The 25,455-nt window shown below is 42.2% G+C and overlaps 2 protein-coding genes across 7 annotated transcripts in view; one reads left to right on the forward strand and one right to left on the reverse strand.

Annotated features, from left to right (window-relative positions):
- mcamb (melanoma cell adhesion molecule b) overlaps positions 1-7,356 on the reverse strand; it is a 34,227-nt gene extending 26,871 nt beyond the window's left edge. For 5 of the 6 annotated variants that reach the window (XM_076735860.1, XM_076735858.1, XM_076735856.1 and 2 more), the window contains exon 1: positions 7,063-7,207. In XM_076735860.1, the coding sequence (XP_076591975.1) occupies positions 7,063-7,126 (64 nt within the window). In that variant the 5' untranslated portion in view covers positions 7,127-7,207. Of the gene's footprint in view, positions 1-7,062 lie in introns of all 6 variants that reach the window. The other variant, XM_076735861.1, reaches the window with a different exon arrangement.
- Positions 7,357-17,531: 10,175 nt separating this feature from the next.
- rnf26 (ring finger protein 26) lies at positions 17,532-20,951 on the forward strand. The gene has a single exon (XM_076736133.1). It carries the CDS (start codon positions 17,997-17,999, stop codon positions 19,365-19,367), a length of 1,371 nt encoding a protein of 456 aa, XP_076592248.1. The 5' UTR covers positions 17,532-17,996; the 3' UTR covers positions 19,368-20,951.
- The last annotated feature ends 4,504 nt before the right edge of the window (positions 20,952-25,455 follow it).

Here is a 25,455-nt window from a genome sequence, read left to right on the forward strand (position 1 = left end):
CTTTTTCTTCACATTTATTCCTCGACAAACGGCTGATCCGTCCCCATTCAGACGCTATAAAAAGTGATACAAACCTCTGTAGCCAAACACAAACCGCAATTATTACTTTTGTGTACCAAAGAGAGCCAGAACGACATACCAAAAATCCAAACAGCATTCTTGTGGGGAAGAAAAACACAAAGTTGCAAGCATACTTTTGTACAGTTTGCACTGCTGTAAGAGACAGAAATTAAATCTAGGATGAAATCAATGAAGTATCCACTCAGGCCTCGACCTAACACCAGCACACTGCACCTCTTCAACACGTCTTACATGATCACAGAGGGCTCCTCAGTGACCTTAGTCATGTTGATGTTTTTGACTAATGAGAGTTTTCTCAATGTGTCTAAAGAAAAAAAACCCACTGGAGGTTAAGAGTTTATTTCAGGGTTGATACAACATTGTGCAGTTTGCTTTGGTTTGTTGTTCCAACCGTGACCCTAGTTTAACTTAGCAAGCCATCCCACAGAGTAGAGCTACATTTATTGAAGTCTAGCAGACAATCTGGAGGGATAAAAGAGCAACTATTCATATCACATTTACAAGAAGTGATGATAAGACAAGGTTGATGATGTCTTCACACATTCATGGTAGTTCCATCCATATCTGCTCTCCATCTCATATTCAGTAGTGTGGCATCACACTGTGTTGAAGCACTAGAGCAGTTTGAGGTTTAGTGCCTTGCTCAAGCAGGACCTGACAGTTTGATAGTGACAGCAGATCAGCTTTCTTCCACTTGCCAGCTTCATAAAACCAGCTCATGACTTTTAAATGACTTCCAAATGGAGGGATCACATTAAACAGTCCTGTAATAGTTGTCAAGTGAATTGTATTCGGAATACAATGTCAGAGAGAACAGGCCAGCTTCCTGCTTTCCTACAGAGTGTGCACGGCTCAGACCTGCAAAACACTCGAGATGCAAAAATAGCCCTTCATCCTGTTTGTATTTTCATTCATTTTGACTCAAGTGGCTTTGAAAGCACCACCCTGACCTCTTAACCTCTCTCACTGCAATAAAGAAAGGTCTAGGTCACCCGCAGAAATTCACGAGAGAGGTCACTTTGGAGAATTTCACAATTTTCCTCCTTTACAAGTGTCAGACAAACACGAGCGGCTTTAAATATGTTTTATGTCCCAGTTTACAGGTAGGTTTAACGATGAGCTTCTGGCTCAATTTGTGGTCATCTCAGGGATCAGGTAGCAGCTCCTGTCAAATACCTTCCTGAGTGCTGAGGCTTTTACACATTGTGCTCATTAGCCTTGTGTTAATATAACGGTTTTCACCTGGACTCACAAAATCCTTCAGATGACAACATAGTTTGGGCATTTTCAGAAAAATACACATTCATAGATGAATTAATCTGCTGTGAATGTGGCTGCAGGCGTGTGTAAACAGGATGTAGACGTTCAATGACATCTAATTCATTTATTATTCATCACATTATTGAATTTAGAAATACCTGTAGCATGATCACAGAGAATACTCGTCTCTATATGGGCAGAGACCGCACCTGCAGAAGCCTCGCCACGATCCACATTATTACTCAAAACTTCTCCTTTCAGCAAGTTTGCAGTCAGGGATGTTTCTGACTTTATCACATCTTGTCTTCTTGGTATCATTTTAAGACTTTGAGCCAAAATGCATTAAGAGCATTGCCCATACGATATGCTCAATTAGTTAAGGAATAACTTGCTGGCATGTGCTGCATTACTAAAACTCAAAACTGCCCTGTTAAGAAAACTGCGAGATGAACAAGCAATAGGAGCTTACTATGTGTTCAAACGCCTATAATACTAATTAATGTAAGGTCAGGAGAGGGATCCTCCAAAATGCTGAAGACAAACCTCTCCTCACAGCTTCTTTACAAACACTTTGCAGACAGCTGAATGTGGCCACTCGGCTCTGCAGCTGGGATGGTGTAAAGTTTATAAAACAATAGAAAGTGAGGCCTAAGCTCCCATAATGACGGCGGAGCATTAATGCTGACATCAGCTCGACATTCCTCTTACAAATGAATACCTCGATAATTAAATGCTTTCCGATTGTGCACTTAATTTATAAGTAAAAGTGAATTTCGACAGTCAGGTTCTACAGTTTGTCTGTGTCACCGGCAGTGAAACAGTATCCCCACTTTAACTCAAACAACACGTGATGACAACAGGTCATTAAGTAGCAGCAGTAGGCTGACCTGAGTGGGCACATGTTTTGTGTGTATGTGTGTCTTTATGTGTCTTTGAGTCTTTGGGGGACTGTGAGGGCGCCAGGTGTACGCAGCCGTCCGTCTGATCAGGGGACTTCAAAGGCCGTCAGAGCGGCGGTAAGTGGCCACAGTCAGCGGAGAGCTGGCTCTGCAGATGCTGCGCTCGCTAAAGGTGATCTCTAAGCTGCAAGATATGAATGGATTTGCCCTGCAGCCACATATGGAGCAATACATCAGAGTACACTAAAGCTGTCCAGTGTGTGTTGAACCCTCCAGTATGGTCTTACAGATGAAATGCCGCATTGCACATCTGCAGACAAGGCCAATGCTGTGTTAAAGCTTTCTGCTGGGAATCACTGATGGTGTGTTTCTTATAAAACCAAACTTTGTTGACAAATGTCACAAGAGGCATTGAAACTGAACAAATCAGGAAAATCTTTATTGTCTGAAGGCTGTTATTTGGTGGTTATTGCAAAATCACTTCCATTGCAGATGTTTGTCGGTTCCAGGCCAGCACGGATACAACAAAGAGGATTTCTCTTTGGGAGAAAAATGGACAAAAGTGGATTCAGTCATTGTTCTGAAAAGCGAAGACTGGTGGAATATTGACTTCCTTCCTTCCTTTTACATAGTAAACAAGTGTTAGACCACTCGCTTTGGCAACAAAAAGTGTTGATAAAAAGATATCAATCAACACAGCTTGGCTGCAGATTGTTTCTTGCTTGAGCTACATTATACAAACAATCATTTGCTGCTACACGATGACAGCAGCACAAAGTCCTGGGAGCTTTCTCCACCAGTAACAGCCCCGCACCCTCTCCATCACTGGTTTGCTATTGACCCAGGTAATGGTGATAATGGATGTTATTCACATCAATGGGAAGATCAAACAGTAAAAGGAAACCTTTTGCTTCTACAATTCATGCTCCCAAGTGCAAAGCCTCAACCCATTAAACGGCTCAGCGGGGAAACACCGGCTCCAAACACTTCAGTTTCTACGAAAAACACCTGAAAACAACTGCAGCTTCTCCTCTGTGTTCATGGTCTAACACTTTCTTTTTCTTCACCTTTCACACACTTAAAAAGCTGACAGTACCAACAACAATGGAAAAAGGTGTTGAGGATTTATTCAAGGACAAGAACTCTTACTGGACAATTACTGGAAATGTGCATGAGAGACTGAGAGAGAGAAGAGAAACACTGTCCTCAGTCTGACAGTCGACCTGCAGCAGAGTCAAACAAGAAAAACACAACATAAACAGACACATGCAATCCTGTACCCTTATCAACAAATGAGTCAGGAACTGCCTGCTCTGAGGCACTTTCACACACAAACCTTAATGACATGAAAAATGAAGAGTGGTATGACTACAGAATACACACAAGACCTGCGTGTGAAACTGCACTTTCTTTCCTCAACAGGCCGTTCTACCAAACTTTTGTTTAACTCTACGCGGTTTGCAAATGTTGTGTTTGCGCTTGATATTTAATGGTGATTGGTTCAGACAATAGGATTTGTTTACATTATCTGGTCACTCAGTCATTTTCAAATATCTTTGGACAATAAACTTTTTCTGGTTCTGATTCTGATCCTGAGAGTCGGACGTTGCTGCCAAGATATATATATAAGGTAATGGAATTACTACAGAGTTACAGTAATAATCTTGCAGTAATCTTTTGAAGCCAGCCATTGTAAGGTCTGCTGAACAGCAACAGCTGTGGACACAAGTGGTAATGACTGTACGGATTGCTGGATAATGGCACGCTATACTATACTTCCATAGATTCTCTGAAGACACCCTTTAAAGAAACAGGTTGCATCATCAGTGTTGACCGATTCACAGCAGCAGCATCTCTGCTTTGGTTTGAATTCTGATGGTAAAAAAGCAAAAACAAACTAACTTCCAGCAGTCTGAGTCTGATAAACTCAAAACCAGCGTGCGTGTTTAATAACTGACTAACTAATTGTCAAGATATATACAAAGGATTTCCTGCAGTTTTCAGATCTGCTGTCCATTGCTTTTTACTGTACTTTAAGTTGCTGTGGCACAGGGCTGGTACTCTCTCGCCTTTGTACTGTTTTCTTTCCAGGTTTCACTGGGGATCTGGATTATGTTTCACTAATCCTAACAGCCATAAATTCACCAAAACAATTTTCGACATGTCCAGATGGATGCTGCACTGTCACGGCCCAGATCAAGAACAGTGGTGGACCGCTCCTTCTCTGCCTGGTGTCCTGAGGAGTCTGTTGCACAGGAACACATAAACAGAGAACTTGAACAGTTCACGGCTTTATTTCAGGACAGAGATAAGACACCATGTGCCCGTGGCAAACTTTCTCCGCACAATGACCTAATTTTGGGCATTGTGATTATTTTCATCGGTTGGTTACTAAGAAGCATTGAAGAATATGTAATATCTATTCCAAAAACACTGATGTATCTTTCAATAATCTGCTCACAACGAATAAGAGTGAGAGTGAGAGTGTTTATGTTTGTACGTCAAAGAAGATCCAAAACTCCACCATGTTCTAACAACCTGTTCCACAAACCTATGCATGGAAACAACACATCACAGTCCTGGCTGTGGATATGTGCTGGAAGAGAGGTCTGAATTTAGGCACTTCCATTTCAAACCCTCTCTGCTATGCTGATTTACTGCCAGATTGCTAGGCCTCAATTTTCTATGCTGTGGTAGAGACACAACAAGGGCACGTATTGTGCATGACCAGCTCACTTTTTCTGAAGAGCAGCAGTTGTTTCGGGCACATGAAACTGAAACACGGCGCCGCAGCCCAGCAGAGAGTGAGCGAGGTCTAATGTGAGCCGCTCTTTGGCCCGGCTTGATTAGTAGATGTCACAGGAAGTGAATTGTATCCTTATCAGGGGTCACAATACAGTCCAACAGCATGTCCTCCCTCTGATGTCATCGGGGCCTGGAGATGGAGATCTGGGACAGACACAATGGCATCCATTCGTCCCGCATGTGCACATACATGTGCACGTATTCAAACAGTCTTTTTGCAGCCCTGAGGCGTGTTAACCAACATCATGCTCAAGATAATAGCCATTGAACATACTGAGGGGGAGAAAACTGGACCACAAACAGCTTTTTTTCCCAACAGGGAACAAATAATCTGGTGTGAACTTTGCCTGAAACCAAAGACCTTTATCACCGCTCACTGGTGGAAAAGATTCACATCAATATCTTTACTGTTTGAAATCCAACAGAGTGCAAACAGCTCTGCAGAGGCCATCTAATGCCAGATTTCACACTGAGATGTAAATATCATCCTCCGGTCAAACAGCTGCACTTCAGTGATTTAAAAAAATGTAATATGATGAATGGCGGGGTAGATATGGATTGGAGTTGAAAGGTACCAGCACAGACGTGAAGAAAGCCAGAGAAGAAGGGAAAGTGGACTTGATAAGAGCAGAGAGGGTTGGAAGAGATCAAGGACAATGGTGAGGCTGAGGCTAAACAGGAGATCAGCACAATACAGGGGCGAGGGAGGGAGAGGTTCATGTGCTGGAGGACAAACAGGGAGAAGGAAAGGTGAAGACGTGAGGAGAGTGGCAGGGCAAGCGAGGAGGGAAGTCAAGCTCACAGAGGAAGGGGTGGAGGGAGAAAGCACACATCGACATGTCTTGTTTAAACAAACAAGGCGACACACCAACACAGAAAAGTATTTTGAAAAGGAGCCGTAAAGCAGACAGCTGAGAGAGCGTGCCCTTCTCATCCACATAACACCGCATGTATAAATCTACACTCACATGCTCTCTTCTAATAATAAACACACACACACACAAACACGCACACACAACAGCCAACTTTTTTTATGACAGTCTCACACTGTTGATTTAAAGACGTCTGATTAACAACAACCAGGAGGATAAACTGCACAGGTGAACACTTTTCTTTCCTTTGGCCTCACACTGAAACAAGTATCTCGCTCCCAGCCTGTGAAACGCAGACACTCCAGCTATTCACCGAAGAGGCAAGAGCTGACAGAAAGCAGACGGGGAGTTCCTGACTACAACCGGACCTCTGTGGATGGCTGGTGGTTATAAATACATGTAGCAAACTACACAAACTGTAACTTCATGAGCCATGGAAGAGAGCAAGCATGAGTCTCATTATGTTAATTCAAAGTAATTTCTTTACTATAAAGCAGAAGTGAGTTTGCCACAAATCTTTTACAATTAAGAGTCTACATTCCTCCATTTTGATGCATTACACCACCTGCAAACACACCCACCACAGCCTTTGATTGGGTGGTTTCATTTCTCGTTTAATGAAAGTGTTTCATTCTGAAATCTACTTTATGTGAGGACTTTTCACAGATAAGAAACCTGATGAATCAGTTAAGCACATACAGCCAGGTTAAAACAACACAGGCCTGCAGTGGGTGGATGGGTCACTACTAGACCTAGTAGATCTGTACTGACAAGTAATGCAAGCAAGTGAAGAGTCTCTCTGCAGAGCACGCTGCAAGGAGGTAAAGTTTGTGTGCAGACAACAGCTGAACTAGAATCTCTTCAGCTCCCACAGCCTCCTGACTGGATCCTGTACTTCACATAAATGATGAACTTCTATGAAGATGCATGATGGAGAGCAGTCTGAACTGTGGCTCACATCACCCACAAAGCAGTTCCATAATTCCTACTTTCCTGACAAACTTCTTCTAAGTTGTCTCTGTGATGTATCGTGGGATAGAAATAGTTTGACCACACAAATCAACACGTATGTCCCAGCAGCAGCAGCAGCAGCGCAAACCCGCATGTTGCACGGATCCAGTGCCAAACGTTTCCCGGACACTCACCTCCCCAGGTGTGAAAGAGGACCAGAAGTCCGACGAGCAGAGAGCCAGCGTCCCGTACAGCCATGCTTTGTTTGGTCGGTCCTGCAGCGTCCGTGCTGGGGTGTGTGTGTTGAGGGAGTCTGACAGGGACTGGTCCTCCTGGGAAAGTGAGACACAGAGAGAGAGAGAGGAGCTGCGGCGCCGCGCGGGGAGGTAAGTGATGCAGGAGGGGCAGAGAGCGGAGGTCCTGCGCTGTAAAAAATGTCCGTCTGAAAGACTCATTCAGGCGCACTCTTAATCTGAAATGCGAAATATTTTCTCAACACAGGCTTTGCTTTACGGCTAGGTCTCATCTCTATAAAGGTCTCTTTATTTATATGAGTAAACCTACAGGAGTCCAGAGACCGTGTACAAATGGATTCTTGAGGTGGATATTTTTTGCAGTGTGCAAAAAAAGGAGGAACTTGAGCGAGAGCAGCAGGAGGGCGGAGGTCTCGAGCGAGGGACAGTGAGAAGTTACAATTTATAGTTCCCTAAAATGATGCTCACCAAAAGTACTCTCACTCATGTTTCTCAATCTGTTTCTCAAGTTTCTCCACAGAAAGTCACGACCAGTGAAAACTAGTTGAGCATGAGCAGCAGTCATGAGGTGAGGGCGTGCAAAGGTGTGGCCCCTGCTCAGGACAGTGTGTGTGTGTGTGTGTGTGTGTGTTTGTGGTAGGATGAACATGAGACAGGATATGTGGTGGTGCTGAGCCTCCATCCTGGACAAAACCTGCTCCACGGTGAACTGATGCAGCTGCACAGCATCTTCAGCCTCCCGCTCACCACCAGTCACAAAGGTGACACACTTATGCAAACATTGAAGGATATAGGACTACTGAGTGTTTGGGACCGTTCGATACAGGATTTCCCAGACTGAGCACAAATTAAGAATATATGCAGCCAGTATTTATTTGACAACATTAGTTACAGCAGATTTAGATTATTAATAGAAAATATGAATCAGGTAATAACTTATTTTGTATTGTTATAGATTAAGTTGCCCAGCAGTATATAAATTATATGGATATGGATTAGCTCCATCTTTATCAGGTGCAATATTCATGATGTTACTGCATCACTAATCATAATCACGTAATATAATATACATTATTCTGAAAAGGGCCATTTTGTACAATGAGTATTTTTACATTTTGTACTGCAACTATATTTTAATGTTAATGCCTGAATCCAGGACTTTTGCGTACTACTATTACTTTTACTCTGTGCAATTGCAACTTCTACTTACAGTACTTCTTGGCTATTTTTCAGGGACTGTAAATTTAAGAAGAACAAATCAGCCACTCGTGTTACAACACTTACAGTACTCACTATTGAAACCGAAGTTTGCTCTTTGTCAATAACTGTTCGAAAGGTCATTTTTATCTACATCCGAGCCCTCATAAAAATTGTGAATATGACTCCCCCATTGTGCTAGATGCCAAGCTTAATATGGACATACTGAGGGAATGGATCAGACTGACTCCCTAAACGAACCGCGTGAAAGCGGTGTGTTGCCTGCCAGAGGATGTCTTATCATTTACATGATGCTGACCTCCCGCGCTTTGGTGCTTCTCTGATAAGTAAAACAGCTTAACCGTATACATGGTTTGACTGTCAGGGATGGATAATTATAATGTTTGCCAGACTAAAAAAGCACCCACACATTACTGGGATGTGCACAACGAAAACAAATTCTCAGAGTAACAGAGGCCTGCAGGAAAATGATATATAATGCTGTGCTGTTAACACTCTGGTCAGATACCAGGCTGCTGCGCGTTTCTTCATCCACGTCAACATAATTTTAGTATTTAGTTTGCCCAGACTGGAGAGTAGCACAGTACATAGATACAGGAGCTTTAGCTTCTCATTAAATAAAATTAGGGTTGATTTTGAATGAGTAAAACTCAACCTGGGACTAATGGGTTGATAAGAGCTAAAGTTCAACTTATAGATTTTTTTGAGACTGATCAATATTTGAGAGTAACAAAACTTATTTAAGAAACATGTAATTTAACAGACACAGAAACACAAAGAAATTACAAAACAAAAACAAACAAACATATTTCTCTGAGGGTAGTTACGCTGTCTGGAGCTGCAGTAGTAAAAGTAGTCCTCAGTTCAACCCTGGTGTTTGGCACAGCCACGATCACCTGACCAGGAGACCTGAGGGACCAGTTTGTTTTACAGACAATACAGCGCTTCCCCAAACTCTGCACAGACAGTGATAAAACTCCAAACTGTAACAGTACAGTTACAACAGTCGTTTTATGTTAGTATTATTTGATCCCGTGTGAACTATCACAGTGTGTCCAGTTGGAAACAGATCAATGAATGGTGGGACGTTATATGTACACTGATCTCTGTAACCTTCGCTGCTGGAAAACACCGCTGTGTCTGCCATCTGTGCCTGCCAAGTGGATTGCCTCTGAGTGCAGGTCACAGCCACATAGGAAGGAGCGGGCGGTGATACCAAACTCACTCCTGCGAAAGAGTCCACAGCGGAGACGAGGTCTGCTTCTGGCGAAAGTCCTCAAAGGAGGAGACAGTTTTCCAGAAGGATGGAGCAGACGTGGTTGGTTTTGTTAGAGCTTTTTCCACATTATTGTGGTTTTAAATGCCTGGAAAAGAGGAAGTGGGGACACTGGCTGGGACAGAACGGTTAATTTGTCTTACATGCTTCATTTAATTCTGGTTGGATCAGGGCACTTCATGTTTGAAGCATATTAGTTTTAGGTGGACTCCGACATTTCACTGCTCTATTTCAAGCTGTGTTTTTTAGATAGGATCTTTCATTTGTTTTCATTTGATGGCAACCAAATAAAGAGGCCATGAGAGAGATTCAGGGAGCTTTTTTTCTGTGTATTTCTCTGCCAAACTGTTGCGTATTGAATGTGAAAGCCCTCTGTGTGAGGTAGAGCGATTGAATATTAGTGGAGGAAACATGTATAGATGGGAGGTGCGGTAAAAAGCCAGCCATCATAGAGAGGACAGAGGCGATAACAGCACACATTTTCAGACATTTTCTCTCTTGTAAGTCAGTCATACTGTTGCACTCATGTACCTGACATGAAAAGTGAAAGAAGAATGTCAGAAAGTTAAGGAAATGTTTGGACAAATAGTCATGTCACGTCAGAAAGGTGCAAGAGGAAGGGGTTTCCAAACTATTCCACCACCTGACAAGCATTTCTAATTGATAAACTGGCTGCCTGAGGTGTACCAAAAGTAAGTATTCAACGTGGAACGCAGCCAGTGTTTTAAATCAACTCGGGAAGTTCGCATAAATTAGCCAGGTGTCATTTCAGCCAACAAAATCAGCAGTCTACCTCGGTGTGAAACCAGAGATAATTGTCTAAAAAACAACTGAGATTAAGTGTTAAATATGCTGTTTATTGCATGTGTAGCATGTGAGAACTGACAGACGTAGCAGCAGTCAGGAGGGACGGCCTTAACGAACAGTTAGTTGTTGCTGAATGTGTGAATCAGTGAATGTTTGATGCTGTAACGTCAGTCCATTTGTTGTAAATCAAATTCACAGGGTTACAAGGTTAAAAAACTGCTCAAGAGCACTTTTAAAGCTCACTGACATGTTATATCTAATTTGTATGAAAGTACTAAACCCAAAAGTGTACGGGTTTTGTAATCTTTGATCACAGGCTAGCTGCTTCGTGGTTTGTCTTTATGCTAAGCTAAGCTAACCGGCTGCTGGGAGTAGCTTTGTTACCATCATGAGAGTGGTATCGATCATCTCATCTAGCTCTATGCCACTAAAGCAAATAAGTATCTTTCCAAAAATGTAGACCTATTCCTTTAACTACCAAGTGTTTTCTCGTAATGGCACAAAATTAAAAATTAGAAATGATTACACTCATGGTCTCCGTGCAGTTCTTTTGAGAATCGGCTGTTTCCTACTGTTCAAAGCAGGTGAACAGCAGACAAAGATATCACTGGTGTTCTGTTTTTCCCTCCATCCTGAAGCTATCATCAAGGATCTGCTGGTGCACTTCCTGTGCAAGTGCTGTTGCTCTGTTTTGATGGAAATGTGAGGCCAATACTGATAACACAGGCAAACATGTCTCTCACTGCTGTGACGAACTGTTAATTGGGTCTTGTGTTGACGGAAAATCAACACAACATCCTCTCTGGATTGATGTATTGCTGCCACAGAACGGGTTACAATTGCAATTGTTTGACCCCTCACAATGTGTTTCACACATGAGAGGTTTCATGTTGTTCAATGAACTTCCTGAGAAATATGCATTATAAGTTCTGTCTAGATCTACGGCATGTACATTTATATAAAAAAATCTAAATGTAACTTACAGAAAACAATGTGTACTGGATCTCATGCTTTTTAAATGAGATCATATATGAATGTATATAAGGGTGTGAAGCACCATGTTGGCTCATTTCCTTTGTGGTTTGGTACAGTCCTCATGGTTCATAGCGATAGCAGAGTACTAGCCGTTCTCATAACAGCTACATTGTTCAGCCACTCAAGGCCGATAAATTATGACCAAATTTTCAAGGCCGCCATGTGACTTGGGCGTGGCACAAGGTGTGGGTCTATAATTGAACGTGAAATTTGGGGAAACTATCTTTCAAGAGGCCTCTTAAAATTCCTTGTGGACAAATTGCAAGAATGTCCCCTTTTCACCCTTTATTTAATATGATACATCCTGGACAGGGCATTTGGGAATATCAGAGGCAATGGATTTGGGAATGAGAGTGAAAAAGGAAAACAGCAGCAGGAAAGCAGCATCCCCTCCCCCACACAGTTCCCAGAGACTGCAAGACCCTGAAGCATGTTATACAGTAAGAGCATGTTTCACAGCCTGCTGACAGGGGAAAACCTCCAGCTATCAACCACAAAACTAATCAATTCAAGCCTGGAAGAATCTCTGACCTATTCTTCTCTTAACAGTTGAATTAGCAAGTATTGGCACTTGATGTTACCCTTCCACTTGCTACCTGTAAAGGAATAGTTCAGCATTTCGAGAGAAGATGGATACCACTCCCAAACCTGTCCATTCCGTAAAGAGCTACAGCCAGCCGCTAGTTAGCTTAGCTTAGCATAAAGACTGGAAACAGAAGAAAAGAGCTAGTCTGTCTCTGTCCAAAGATGTGCTTTACTTCAATTTTCTGCATTTTTTTTAACTATCAGAGGGAAATATTGTACTTTTCACTCCATTACATTTATCTGACAGCTGGATTTAGGACTTAACAGATTGAGATTTTACAAAGAATACTTGATTAATTTAAATATGATACTGTGCAATAGGTTAAACCAACCAGCACTATATAAAGTAGTTAACATATGCTCTACCTGCAGCTGTAACATTAAAATGATGCTGACATGTTAAAGCAGGAATAATAATACTCCAATGATATAAATAATAATATATCTATGAAAGGGACCATTCTGTATCTGCCATGTACTTTTATTTTGATAGTTTACGTACATTTTGCAGAAATCTTGAATGCAGCACTTTTACTTGTAACGTGTCACAGTAATTTTTGGGAGTATTCACCCTCGATTTTACCTTTGAACTTGGTTTCTTTAAGATTTCCACTCCTGATGCCCTGACTTGAGTGTCCTCACCATGCACCGCTGTGTGTGTCATTCCTTTGTGATTGATGAATACACACGACTTCTGTTTATCTCACCAGGGCTCACAGCGCTCTGCTCATGGGCTAAGGAAAGCCTCAAGGAAGGAAAGGGAGGAAAAGAAGTCATTCTTTCCGAGCCACTGAGGCCAGACCCGAGAGCAAGTTGTTTTGGGGGTAGTCTGCCCGGCATGAGAGACGGCTATTGTCCGAGTCGCACCAGAGGACGGGGGGCTTTTGAGCATACGCTGGTATGGTGAGGGGGCTCAGGGGAAGAGTGGGAGAGAAATTTGAATTTCTGCTAAACTACGTCACGACAACAGGGATTGTGACAAAGAGACACTTTGATAGCTGCATGGGCCAAGAATTGAACATCGCTTCTCCATGGTGATTATATGTATTAGGGACAATTAATCATAATAAATCCACCCACTGACATGTTTCTTCAGTGTTTCACAGGGGGAAGATTTGGGTATTAAGAAGAAGACAAAAGGAAGATGGATGAAAAAAAGGTTAATGACTTCAGTCTCATAATGCAACTTGTTATCTCTGCTTGGGGTAATTATAATTAAAACAAGTGAATAAAATCTGTGACATAAAGTCGTGATGCTATGTTGGAAGCATCATCGTGCACAAGTGCTTGTGGTTTATTATTATTCAGTTCATCAGGTTCACTAACAGGAAATTACTATGTACTAAACCTTGGAGGCTTACAGCTTCACAAGTGCAAAGAGTTGTTCTCAGTTGTCAGTCGATCAGTTGTTAAGTTGAAGAAGAAAGAAAATCCATCCGCATCTATTTCTGATAACTGTTTCAGTCATATTTCAAACTAAAATGCCAAATGTTGGATGGTTTCAGCTCTTCACACGTGAGAATTTGCTGCTTTTCTTTGTCAAATGAGACAGTTAAGTGAATATTTGGGGGTTATAGACTGTTGAATAAAGACATCAATGAATTTTTTTATTGAAAATTTTCACTATTTTCTGAAATGAGTTATTGAGAAAATAACTGGCAGATTTATCGTTAGTTGCAGCCCTATTTGTTTTTCTGACATTACTGTTGGCTTTGGTGATTGAAAAACAATCCCAATTGATGATTTAACACAGGATCTTCCTGCTTTTCTCTCTCTTTTTTTCCCCTTTGGACAGATGCAGAATAATGAGTCATGAAGCAGGAGGCTGCTGCCACAGCCTGCAGACTTATGAACATCCTGCAGATGCTCAGACAAGGTCCTGAGAAGACAGCTCAAAGAGCAGGAAAGTCACGCCAAGGGACCTTCGCGGTCTTCGTCATCTCATTCATAAAGTATCTCTCTGAGTCACATCAGTAAAATCATCACTGTGTCCTTATCCACAATGAGTCTTTTGTCCCACTCCTCATGTTGCTACCTTTTTTCTCGGTTTTCCATCAGTCCTTCTCTCGCCTGCCCTGCCTATAGTGCAGGCAGCAGGCTTGAGGCGGAGGGTTCCTGTGGAATGCGGGGTCCTGCTCTGGGTCTCGACCAGTCTGCACTCCAGTGAGTTCTACTGTTTGGAGTTTGTGCTTTCCCAGAGAAGCTTCTGGTCTGCCGCCTACCCCCTGTCCTCTTTCTAAAACACACACATACACACAGAGATGTGTTCTGAGTGTAAATTTATGTGAGTCCAGCGTACTGGCTGGCAGCCAAAGTCAGCATTGAATCTGAGGATCTGAACTCTTATGTCCCAAAATAAACCACTAAACCTGGGAACAGAACGCAAAATCTGAAGTCATGATTACTATGACGGATTTTCAAGATTGTGGGGAGATTGGTCTGTGCAAAAATGGTTAGGTCATGCTCAGCTGACAGACTGTCTTGTGGTGTGTTGAGTTCAAGAGATCCTGTTCTGTGAAAATTTGTAGTTTAAAGATGATTCAACTCAGGAATCTGAATGAACGCACGACTTTCATGCAGATGACCAGAGTTTGTGTCCCTCCACAAACCTTCAAGTAACATTTTTATTTTGAGGTTTTTTTGGTTTTTTTTTTTTACTATGCTTATTGGCTTCCTGGCAAAGAGTTAGATGAGAAGATTTTCAGCAGTTTTTGGGCAAATTGCTTTCATATTAATATTAAACTGAAATGAAGTATAGTTTCAGGATTTAATATGTCGACACAAGAGCTCTACCTCGGCAGTGTGGAGGACACTTTAAAAGAGTAGTTTGGCATTTGGGGAAATGTTCTTATTTGAGTTAGATGAGAAAATTGACTCTCATGTCTGAACTGTGAATATATCAGCAGTTTGTTAGATTATCTTAGCAATTAGCATGGGCACTTAGCGGGGGCAAACAGTGAACCATTCTGAGGTCAAAGATAACAATCTGTCTACAGCTCACTTATTAACATGTTACAGTATATTTTGTCTGTTTAATTTGTAGAAAACCCAAAGTGTAAAAATGACAATTTTCCATTTTATAGGGGGTAATGTGTTGGACTACTTCTTCTTGGCTGGGAGCAGGAACTTCCTGGAGTTTCCACACAACCTTTTCAAAATAATCCAGGATGTTACAGAATATCAGCACTCTTGTTTGGAGATAGGGTCAGTCTTTTAAAAATCTCATGTCTGATGTTTGAGCCACTTTCACACTGTACGGGTGGTGACTGCTCTAAATTTTAAGACTTTATAGTTAACATGTAAAATATTAAATGTGAACACCAGCAGGCTCTGTGGAAGAGGACACTGTCACTGCCTGATCCATACCAAATCCTGATTTGTTCTTTGCATGTGTGAAAATGTGACCATAGAATGCAATTGATTGTGGACCAGTTAGGCTAAGAATAACCTAACCTAACACCTGTCAGGTGTTAGGACCTAACCTACACACATGTGCAGTACCAATCAGGCAGGATGTGCAGATCAGGCAGTGACAGACCTATACCTCTGTAGATATGAAAGAGCTCACTCTAGGATAGTAAAAACACAACAGATTTTAGTTTCAGGTGACTATACACTGATAAAAACACAATTCTGAATATTATATTCCATTTCTGCCAATAGTTCCCCCTCTATCCTACACAATGGACCTTTAATTTGACTTCCCGTAGTACTGACAAAGAGGTAAAGAGTGTTTTCTGGAGAGCGGAAGAGCAGACAAAGAGCTGGAAGGGTGGATCAGATGATCACGTTTCTTTAAATTGTGGAAATGACCCAGCGGGTGAGAAGCTGCTAACTGCTGCAGACAAGTCATCCATAGGCCCATGGCTCCTTGTAGGAAGCACGACAAGGGGTTGGTTTGTCCTGCCGTCTCTTTTCCATCCTGTTCAAGCGTCTCTTGTTTCCCTTGCTGCTCTTGTATGACTTTTTGTTATGTTTGAGGTTGTTTGCTTATTTTAACTAAGACAGCTCTGAAAAGGCCCACATGTAGTTTAAGATGGATTGTCATTGTTGACAAATGGTCGCTGTAGAAATCAATCTCAGCAGAAATGGTGCTCTGAGGTTGCTGGGGTGTGACTCTCTGCTCACTGTTGAGTGAATGTGACGCAAGTAACATTACATTTTTGCGAGCAAATAACAGCACACAGCTGCCTGAAAGTGTGCAGCGTCCAGATTTATCAGCAGTCTTAAAAGGAAACAGTTATCTCGGCTCTACTAAATAGCCTCCAACATCTTTGCAGGACGCCAAGATGATGAACTAAAGTGGACATTGTGTAGTATCCCTTAAGGACACTAAAAGAAAGGCTGCAGAAGGTTTGAGATGAAAGCGAGCCTTTTGTAACCCCATGTCATTTAGAGAGGAAGGATTCGGTTGACCAGAAAACAAACAAAGGAAGCTGACTACTGGCCTGCTAAAGGACCAGAGGGAAGGTTAGCTACCATAAAAGGAGCAGGTCTAGAAGCTCTCTGCCAGAGACAAAGTAATGCACAAGACCTTTTATAGCTTCTTGCACTGCTCCTGCGTATCCCTGTTGTGTCATTAAATGCTTAAACAAATGCTTCAGAACAGGATTTCCCATGATCATATCAGACAGTTTCCTTTTGCAGGGAAAAAAGCTCAGTGCTGAGCAGCTCAGATGGGGAGGATGAGGCACAAGGCAAGGAAGGAAATACTGTTGATATTGTTCAGGATTGCAAAGCCTTTACATTTCATTGTCACTTTAAGTGGCTGAGGTAATGGGAGAGGATGGCTCAACAAGTAAGATCGTGTTAATGTAAATGGAATGGGTTCAGGAAATTGGAAAACCCTGGTGATGCATGAAAGGTCACAGTGCTGAAAATTGAGTGCAATCGCTTTCACCTCACTCTGTCTCTCTCCTAACACACAGAAACACACAAACACGCACACAGACTTTCTAGGAACAAAGAATATGTGTTTTTTTTTATGTCTTTATCTTTACAAATAATTATGGAGGGAAAAAATCAAAAATACTTGAAAGCCCGAAATAAACAAAAAAAAAAAGAGAAAAAAGAGTGAGCTCAGTAAAATTTGTTTTTCCTTTTTCCCCCCTCAGCTTTATTCTGAACGGTAAGTCATTGACAACAGAGGCCAGGGCTTGTCTTAAAAAATATAAAAACTTTTTTATTTTTTAAAATCCTGGAGCTGTTTAAAAACTCCTCTTTTAAACAACTCCTTCCTCATTAACCGAAGAGGAGATTGTGTCAAAGCACTGATTTCACTGATGAGGAATGTGAACAAAAATGAGGAATTGAATTTGTATATTTATTATATATGTAACTTTTTAAAATTATATTTTATGTATGTATGTATGAATACAATTGTATTATATATTTACTTTTAATATTTTATGTGACTCGCTAACGGCTCTGTGACGTTGCGCAAACTCACCGGAAGGAGGCAGAGAGGTCAGCTGACACGACCAAAACAAATATGGCGACCACGCTAACGCTGATCAATACGTCCAGCATATCGCTCTGTTTTTCGTCGTTCCTCTTGGTTCACTTGCGAGTTTTACACATGTCATGTTTTGTAAAGCGAGCGTTTTACTAATCAAATGTTTCTGGACCGTTTTCTGAGGTGAAAGCCAAAACGAAACCCGGAAAATTAACGGAAGTGTCCGCCTCGCGTTTGAACCTAAACATCCGCCACCGTAACGCGTGTGTTTACTATGTTAGCTCGTCGTTTCAGCCGAACAAATGCGGAGAAAGCACGAAAAGTAACGTTAAAGAGAACGAGGAATGGTGTGACTTACTGCTTCGTGTGACACAGGACAGCTAACGATCTGAGCAATATGTAGCTGTCGTCTGAATATCCAACTCTGATCAAATCAACAAGAAATGGACTTTGCCTTGGAGACAACCTGAGAGGTGAACCAGTTAACGACATAGTACAATGGGTTTTTTGAACTTTGTAATATCCACTGTAGGAAAATGCCTGGACGCTGTCTGCTTACTGCTGGATCTGAATTTCATTATCGTCCACACTGTGGTGCGGACGATCCTGGCGGTTATCACCTTTATAACCAGCTTGCCCTCCCTCCTCCTCTGCTCAGTGATGCAGTTAGGAAACTTGATGTTGTGTGGCTTGATTTCCGCGGCAGAAGCAGCGTCGGACGTAGCCCACGGGACTGTCACCATGCTGGGGAGCTTGGTGCTGGCCCTGGAGGGGCTGCTGGAGAGCCTGAAGATGGTGGGTTACCTGTCCATGCACGTCCTGCTTCGTGGGAAGGAGCACCTGTGTCGAGGTGTGCTGTCCGTGCTGGAGGGCTGTGGCATCGCCGTCAGCCTCGTGGTCTATTTTGCCAACACGGTGGTCAACTTTGCACTCATTGCCACTCAGAAGGTTTACCTGGCGGTGGTCAGCGTGTGGCAGACGGTCTCCAGCCCGCTGCAGAAGGTGCTCGAGCTCACACTGACCTCCTTCACCTTCCTGTACAGCAGCCTGGTGGGGACATCAGCCTTCCTGTGGTCACCCTGTAAACTGGTGTTGGACTTTCTGGTCTCGCTGGTTCACATGTTTATCAGCATCTTCATATTGAACATCTATGGCCTCCTGCTCACCGTCACCATTGCTCTGACTACCACTGCCTACCTGAACCCAGAGCTGACCCGTCAGGCTGCTGTGCGATTTGTGGATTACATGAACTCTTTTCCTGCTCTTCGCAGACTTCGTCAGGCTCTTTGCAGATTTAGTCTGGCTTTCCGCCGCCTTGCTTCAGCCTTGCGGAGCACCCCACATTTTTTACATGGTGCCATGGCGCGCCTGCCCAGGATACTCCATCACTTCTACCTGTTAGAGAGAGGACTTTGGCGGCAGCTGTCTCGACTCAGCAGCCAGCTAGGCCTGGCTCTGAGGACGCAGCTCCACAGGGACAACAACAACAGAGTACGTGGCGATGGTGACCCCGGAGAGGAGAGGCGGGACCCACCAGATGGAAGAGCAGGGGATGGAGACCACCAGGAGCTGCTGGATTTAGTTTTCCCTTCATCAAGCACAGACAGGCCGCTAAAGAAGCAGTCGTCTTCAGGCAAAGACAGTAAAGCTCTGCCTGCTGAGAATCTGCTGACTCTACTGAAGGAGCAGGAGGACAGGAAGAAGTGTGTGATCTGTCAGGACTGTACCAAGACAGTGGTACTGCTGCCGTGCAGGCACCTCTGCTTGTGCAGAGACTGTACGAACATCCTGTTGAGGCAACCCATTTACCAACAGAACTGCCCGCTCTGTCGGCACATGATCCTCAACACCATGGACGTGTATCTATGAGGGACGGAGGGAAGTGGATCTGACCACACGGGACAGTGTCTGTACTTTAAGTTTTACCACCACTGACATGATGTTGTGTGATTTGTGTGTTAAAGGATAAGTCAGGTAATATTCTGCATTTTTTTGCTGTCAGATAAAACATCAACAACACGTCATTCCATCTATTAATACTTTCCCACTTCTCTGTGCTGACACTGGTACTTCTTCCCTTCAGTTTGAAGTCTTTAAAAACAGGTGACAAATGTGTAGTTTTACTTAGTAAATGCTACTCAAATAGGAGTAAACAGCAAGTAGGTGTAAATGGTGTTAGTCAGGTCAGGTCATTGTTGGCTCTGTTTGGGATTTACTGACAGTAAAAAAAATAAAAGGGTATCACCAGACTTATGTAAAATTTGGTTTCAGATCTGTGCACCTTTTTGGGAAGAGTTTAGAAAAGAAATTCTTCAGAGAACAAATGCTGTGTCCCAGTTCCATCCCACATACTAACTGCATACAGTAGGTACTGTCGAATGGATTTGGGACACAGCCAGATGCACCGGTTTAAATATGCCAGTATTGCCACGTTGAGTCTCAGGTCTTGTAGCCATGCTAACCCGTCAGTGCCCTCCCAGATGCTGAAATGTTTACCACCGCTCATGTCTTAAAATGCTGTGTTTTCAGTGGGCCAAGCTGTGAAGAAATAAAACTGTGCTTTAATGCACGAGTATACAAACGATTCCACGCATGCTGTACGTGTGAATGACGTGTGACGACCTTTTGTTCTGTTGTACAAGCTTTTACCACTTAAATATACCTCTGGAAATGGTGATGATGATCGCACAGAGCCAGAGGGGTTTCTGGATTTGAGGAAGGTGATTTAAAATTTTCCAGTCAGGCCTGATAAAATAGAGCTTTGTTCCATTTATTTGTTCTATTGATAGGGCTTATTCCAGTCTTCCATCACAGGCACATTACAGTCAGCACCAACACATAATCCATAAAAGGTTTTCCCTTTCCTGCGTCATTGTACCAAAACAGATCTCTGTTGTATAAATGCACCATAAGCTAATAACGCTTGACAATTTCATCTGCTTTTGTTTCTCATGTGTTGCTGTCGAAGCTTTAGTGTTGATATTGATCGCTGTTTAAAGTTTACAGGCCGCTTTGGTGACACTACTTCATTATGTATTATTATTGATGGTGAGAGTGAGATGTGTCACACACTCGTTTGCTTTTTTTTTTTTTCTTAGTCTTTTGTATGATTTGAAAAATGTTGATTTCTGCATTGTTTTATTGACTGGAGCTGTGCTGTACCAGTGACTGGCATTATCATCATGCTGCATCACACAGATATCACTGATGAAAGTGGTCCAAATGTCAGTTTTTGATAAGACTAAAGGATTTGTAGAGACCAGACTGTAGTCATTGCAGACTACTCCTCTAAGGTTGCAGTTGACTGAAAACAGCTCACATGACCGTCACCTGTTGCTGCCTGCAGTTTGTTTGACTGTAAGACGATGTGGTTTGAAGAAGTGAATGTACCTTTTTTTAAATGCTGTGGCTGCCACATAACAGGCAAGTCTTCTGTTCCTAATAAAACAGCAAAATATGAATCTGTCTCTGATGATCAGTCCAGCACAAGACTGCGACAAACACAGGAGACACATGGATGTAATATCCAGCACTCAAGCAAATGTAACAATTAGTCTACAGATTATTTATCTAGATTAATCAATTATTCATTCAGTCTATAGATTATCAGCAAAAAAAATGCTCTTCACACGTCTTGTTTTTTTCCCACCAACAGTACAAAGTCGAAATTTATTCAGCGTACCGTCATAGAACAGTAAGTATTTAATATTTGAGAAGCTGGAGCCACCTTACGAAATTACTTCAATGAATTCATGATCAAAGCAGTTGCCAGTTAGTATTCTGTCGACCGATTCATAGAGCGCTTGCTTCAACTCTGAAATGTATTTATACCAAGTAGTATAAAATAGTACAAATTGGTGGGTAAAGTCTGTAATATCAGTGGGGGTGTGTGAGCCCCAGGGGCTCATGGGGAGATGGTGGACTTGTACAAATAATTAAAAAAATATAAATTATGATTTGGTAAAGAAAAAACATACAGTATTTGTGTTTAGGAGCTAAAATGAAATACTCAAATATCTACTAAAATATATATTCAGTCACAATACATTATCAGCTACATACACTGACAGCACAGAACACACCTTCAATCTGACAGTCTGACTCAGGTGTAACACCTGAACGCCTCATGCTGCACTTGAGAGTGAGTGAAAACTAGCAAGCGAGCATGTAGAGAAGTCAAACAGTTTGGGGGACGAAATGGCAGAGATAGAGATATCAACGCAAAAAAAACAAAAAAAACAAACAAGCCTGAACACTGTGTTTTGAATTAAAAACTATTTAACAACATCCACTTTTATATGATAAATAATGTTAAATAACGTGCAGTTATTGTTGATTAACGGGCACTACAGCTCATCTGATGTGAACCACTGGTGTAAGGAGTGGACGAGTGAGTGTGTTGCAAGATGAACGACAGAAAGGCCTTTATGCACGGGCCGCATGGTGTGTCGCATGCTGCCTTCAGGTGCAGCCCGGAAAATAAGAGAGCGGCCTGCAGGGAAAGCCATCACAAAAGGCCTTTTTTCACAGACACGTTTTGACAGTAGGAATAACCACAGGTGTAAGTCATAAAACGAATGATGGATAAGGTCCATTTAGCTGCTTCTGTCACACGGTCATGGCTTACTGGGACACCTGAATAGAAATGAGCCATCGTTAAGGTTATTAGAAACACCTGGGCCTTTCCAACAAGTCGAACTGTCTGCTGTGGAAAAGGCCTGTGTTGAAGTCATCACATTTTCAGCTTAGTGCTAACATACTTTACTAAAACACACATATTTTAAGCTTTGACCTCTGCATTTTTATCGTTTTAATGATATCACCATCTCCTCCACGCAGCCTCCAGTGGGCCCCGGGGCCTTCACACGCAGCGGATGATGCAGATTTTTGTGACGGGGTTACAGAGGGACGTCCCCCCACGAGGACTGGACAAACAAGTTTACTTTCATTGGTTGATGCTGCTTCTGACACATCTGAGATAATGCAACAGTTGAGTCCAGAGATCTTTCGTGTTGTGAAGATGAAGGGAGTGTTTGGGGACTGCTGAAGGGTTGAAGGTTTAAGAGGGGTGGGGGCCCTGAACGGCCATATGAGACCACTTCCACCACCATATGACAATTCACCAGAGCCTTGTGGTTTAGAGCTTCATTCCTGTTCCCAATGTTGTCTCTAAAAATATCCGCAGCTCCATACAGACATCTGCTAAGATAAAAGAAAGCACTCAATGACATTAATCTACAGCATTAATTTTAGTGTATTTTTTTTTGCAGGTTTAAGTTTGATTCTCTCATTCGCTGTCGTCACCTGTGTCTCAACAGGAGACATCTTTACAGCTGAGAGGTGTGCGCAGGTTTCTACTGGATGAGCCCGAACTAAACACTGTTAGAGATCAGAAAACTAACCCGGGGTTGTTTTATTGTCTCCTGACCCGCAAGCTGAGCTTCAGCAGTGTTTACGTGTTAGTTGTAAATGAGGGTGGTGTTAACAGAGGAGAGGAAGTTCAATGTCAGGGGAAGAGCAGGGAGGAGTAAACCAAAGGAGAGCTTCATACTCCGGGGATTCGACCTCTTCCTTTTGACCCCGGTGGTCCTGGCCAGGGAGCAGCGTGGGAAAATGTCAGACCCGGGCGCACTCTTCCCCGCCTCACTCGGGCTCTATTTTTTCTGTTTACCATCACTGTCTCCATCTCGTACTCTGACTCTGTGTTTCTCCATCATCTCATAAGTGTGTGCTTTAATCTTGGTGTTTTAATGGGTGGGAAAACCTCTTCAGCACCAGAACACTCCAAGCCATCACAGCAGTGAGCGTCTACCCTGCTAAAGCGTCCAAGACAAACAGCGCTGATCAGGGGTCGACCCTGACTTGTGACCTCCCTGTGGGGACTCGTGAACAATGAGAGCATTTCCCTGCATAAATAAGCTGTGGGAGGGATCAGGAATTGTGTTTCTGTGTCTAATTGGCTTACCTGACATGACCTGCCATGATGCAAGGACAAATACAACAGTTCAAATGAGACCCCGGTTTCATAGTTAGACAAAACCGGTGATGGAAAATAAGCAAGTACATTTATTCTACCACTGTACTAAAGCCGCTTTATACTTCTACTGCACTACATCTCAGGGGACATATTGTAGTTTTTACTGCATTACATTAATATGACAGCTTCTGTTACTTTGTAAATTAATACTTTTACATTCAAAACATGAGGATTTTTTAAAAAATCTGATGTTATGTTATGAACTAAATTACCCAGCAGTATGAGTACAGCAGAAACAATTAGTCAGTTAATCAGTGGATGGAAAATTAGCAACTATTTTGGTCATTTTTTCATGTAGAAACATCTCATTGTTCCAGCCTCACAAATGCTTTTAAGTGTTTTAATAATTTCAATTTATTCGTAATAATGTTGAGGTCTAGACTGCAGGACTTTTACATGTAACAGAGTATTTTTACATGTGGTACTAGTACTTCAACTAAAGTAAAGGACCTGAATGCCTCCTCCATCACTGGATAAGACAAAGCAGAGAAAAAAAAATATGTCCCTGAATTAAAATGCTAAACAGTTTGACAGTAATGTGGAGAGATGAGGAGACAGGCGGCTCATTAGCCCTGGCCTCCATCCAACCCTGACTCAACTGTAATTAAGAGGTTTGTTGTAATTAATCCAGATGATCCTGATAACCTTGAACAAATGCAGAGTGTGATGTATGGGCCACGCAGTGATTAAAGCTGGTGACTCCTGATGTAGGAAGCTGGATGATAGCCATCAGGTCAGAGGGCACATTATAGGGGGCCCCCAATGGTACTTGAACTCTAACCTTCAGACTGAGGGAGAGATGAAAAGTGCTGCTGTTCCTACACAAGAAGAAGGATGGCCAGGGCTAAAAGAGAGCTTAAAAACTACTCACATAAATGTACTGTTACTCATTTAAATGCAGGGCCTAGAAAAGCTGTTCAGCCCCGTCTTGCTTCATAACACTGAATCAAAGGGTATAGAATATGGCTTTTGTGACACTAATCAACATAACTGTAGTCAGCTGGTCAATAATTGTTCAGTACAATATTTCATCAAAAAGCTATTTTTAAATACAAGTCTTGATCTTAAATTCAAGTCCAAAATTAACATGCAAAAGCCCCTTGATCTTTTCAGAGATTACTTGTGAAGGAAATGGAAAACTAGGCTATGGGAAGGCCCATAAGGGGACAAATGAATGAGAATACATTTCAGTTTCAATGCATATAAAATAGTCCTCAACATGCAATCTAAAGTCACGGTCGAGTTATCAGTGGAGAATAAAAGCCCCTCTCGCCTCAGTGGATATATCAAGTTTTATTAGATGCTGGTCTGCTGACACTTCAAAAGTCCATTTAGTGTTCACAGATGTTCAAAGTAAGTGTCTTAATGTTGCACTAGCGGTAATACATTTATAATGAATAGAGAAGAGTCCACTGTATGACTGAGGTGCTTCACCAGTGTGCTCGTATTTTATGAAGATAATCCCTCTGGTTTAGCATTTATTGAGGATTTTTTCCACATAAGAATATAAATAAAAGGAATACAGTAAAGGCCTTAATCTATCAATCATGTATCTAGCAATTCTAAATGCTTTATTGCCTTTAATTGTGTGTTAATCTCTTGAGATCAAGTATTGTGTTTCAAAGGGTAAATATGTGGTTTTGACAGAAATCCTTTATTTCTAATTCTATCTTGTAAATTTGGGTGAGGGGAGAATATGATCCATAAATAACGGAGTTCCTCTGTGACATAATGGGAACATTATGTCTACTGGAACAGGTGTCGAATAATAAAATCCTGATGTGCCTTACATTCCTGTGTGCACTGCCACTGCTGCACCTCAGGACTCAGAGACTGTTGATACAGCTGGCTGAAATGATGAGTCCTGCCCAGAAACCCTCAGGAACGTACTGATGCTAATTGAAACTCTCCTATGCAGAT

The sequence above is a fragment of the Chaetodon auriga genome, chromosome 7, assembly GCF_051107435.1.
Source record: "Chaetodon auriga isolate fChaAug3 chromosome 7, fChaAug3.hap1, whole genome shotgun sequence".
Taxonomy (NCBI): Eukaryota; Metazoa; Chordata; class Actinopteri; order Chaetodontiformes; family Chaetodontidae; genus Chaetodon; species Chaetodon auriga.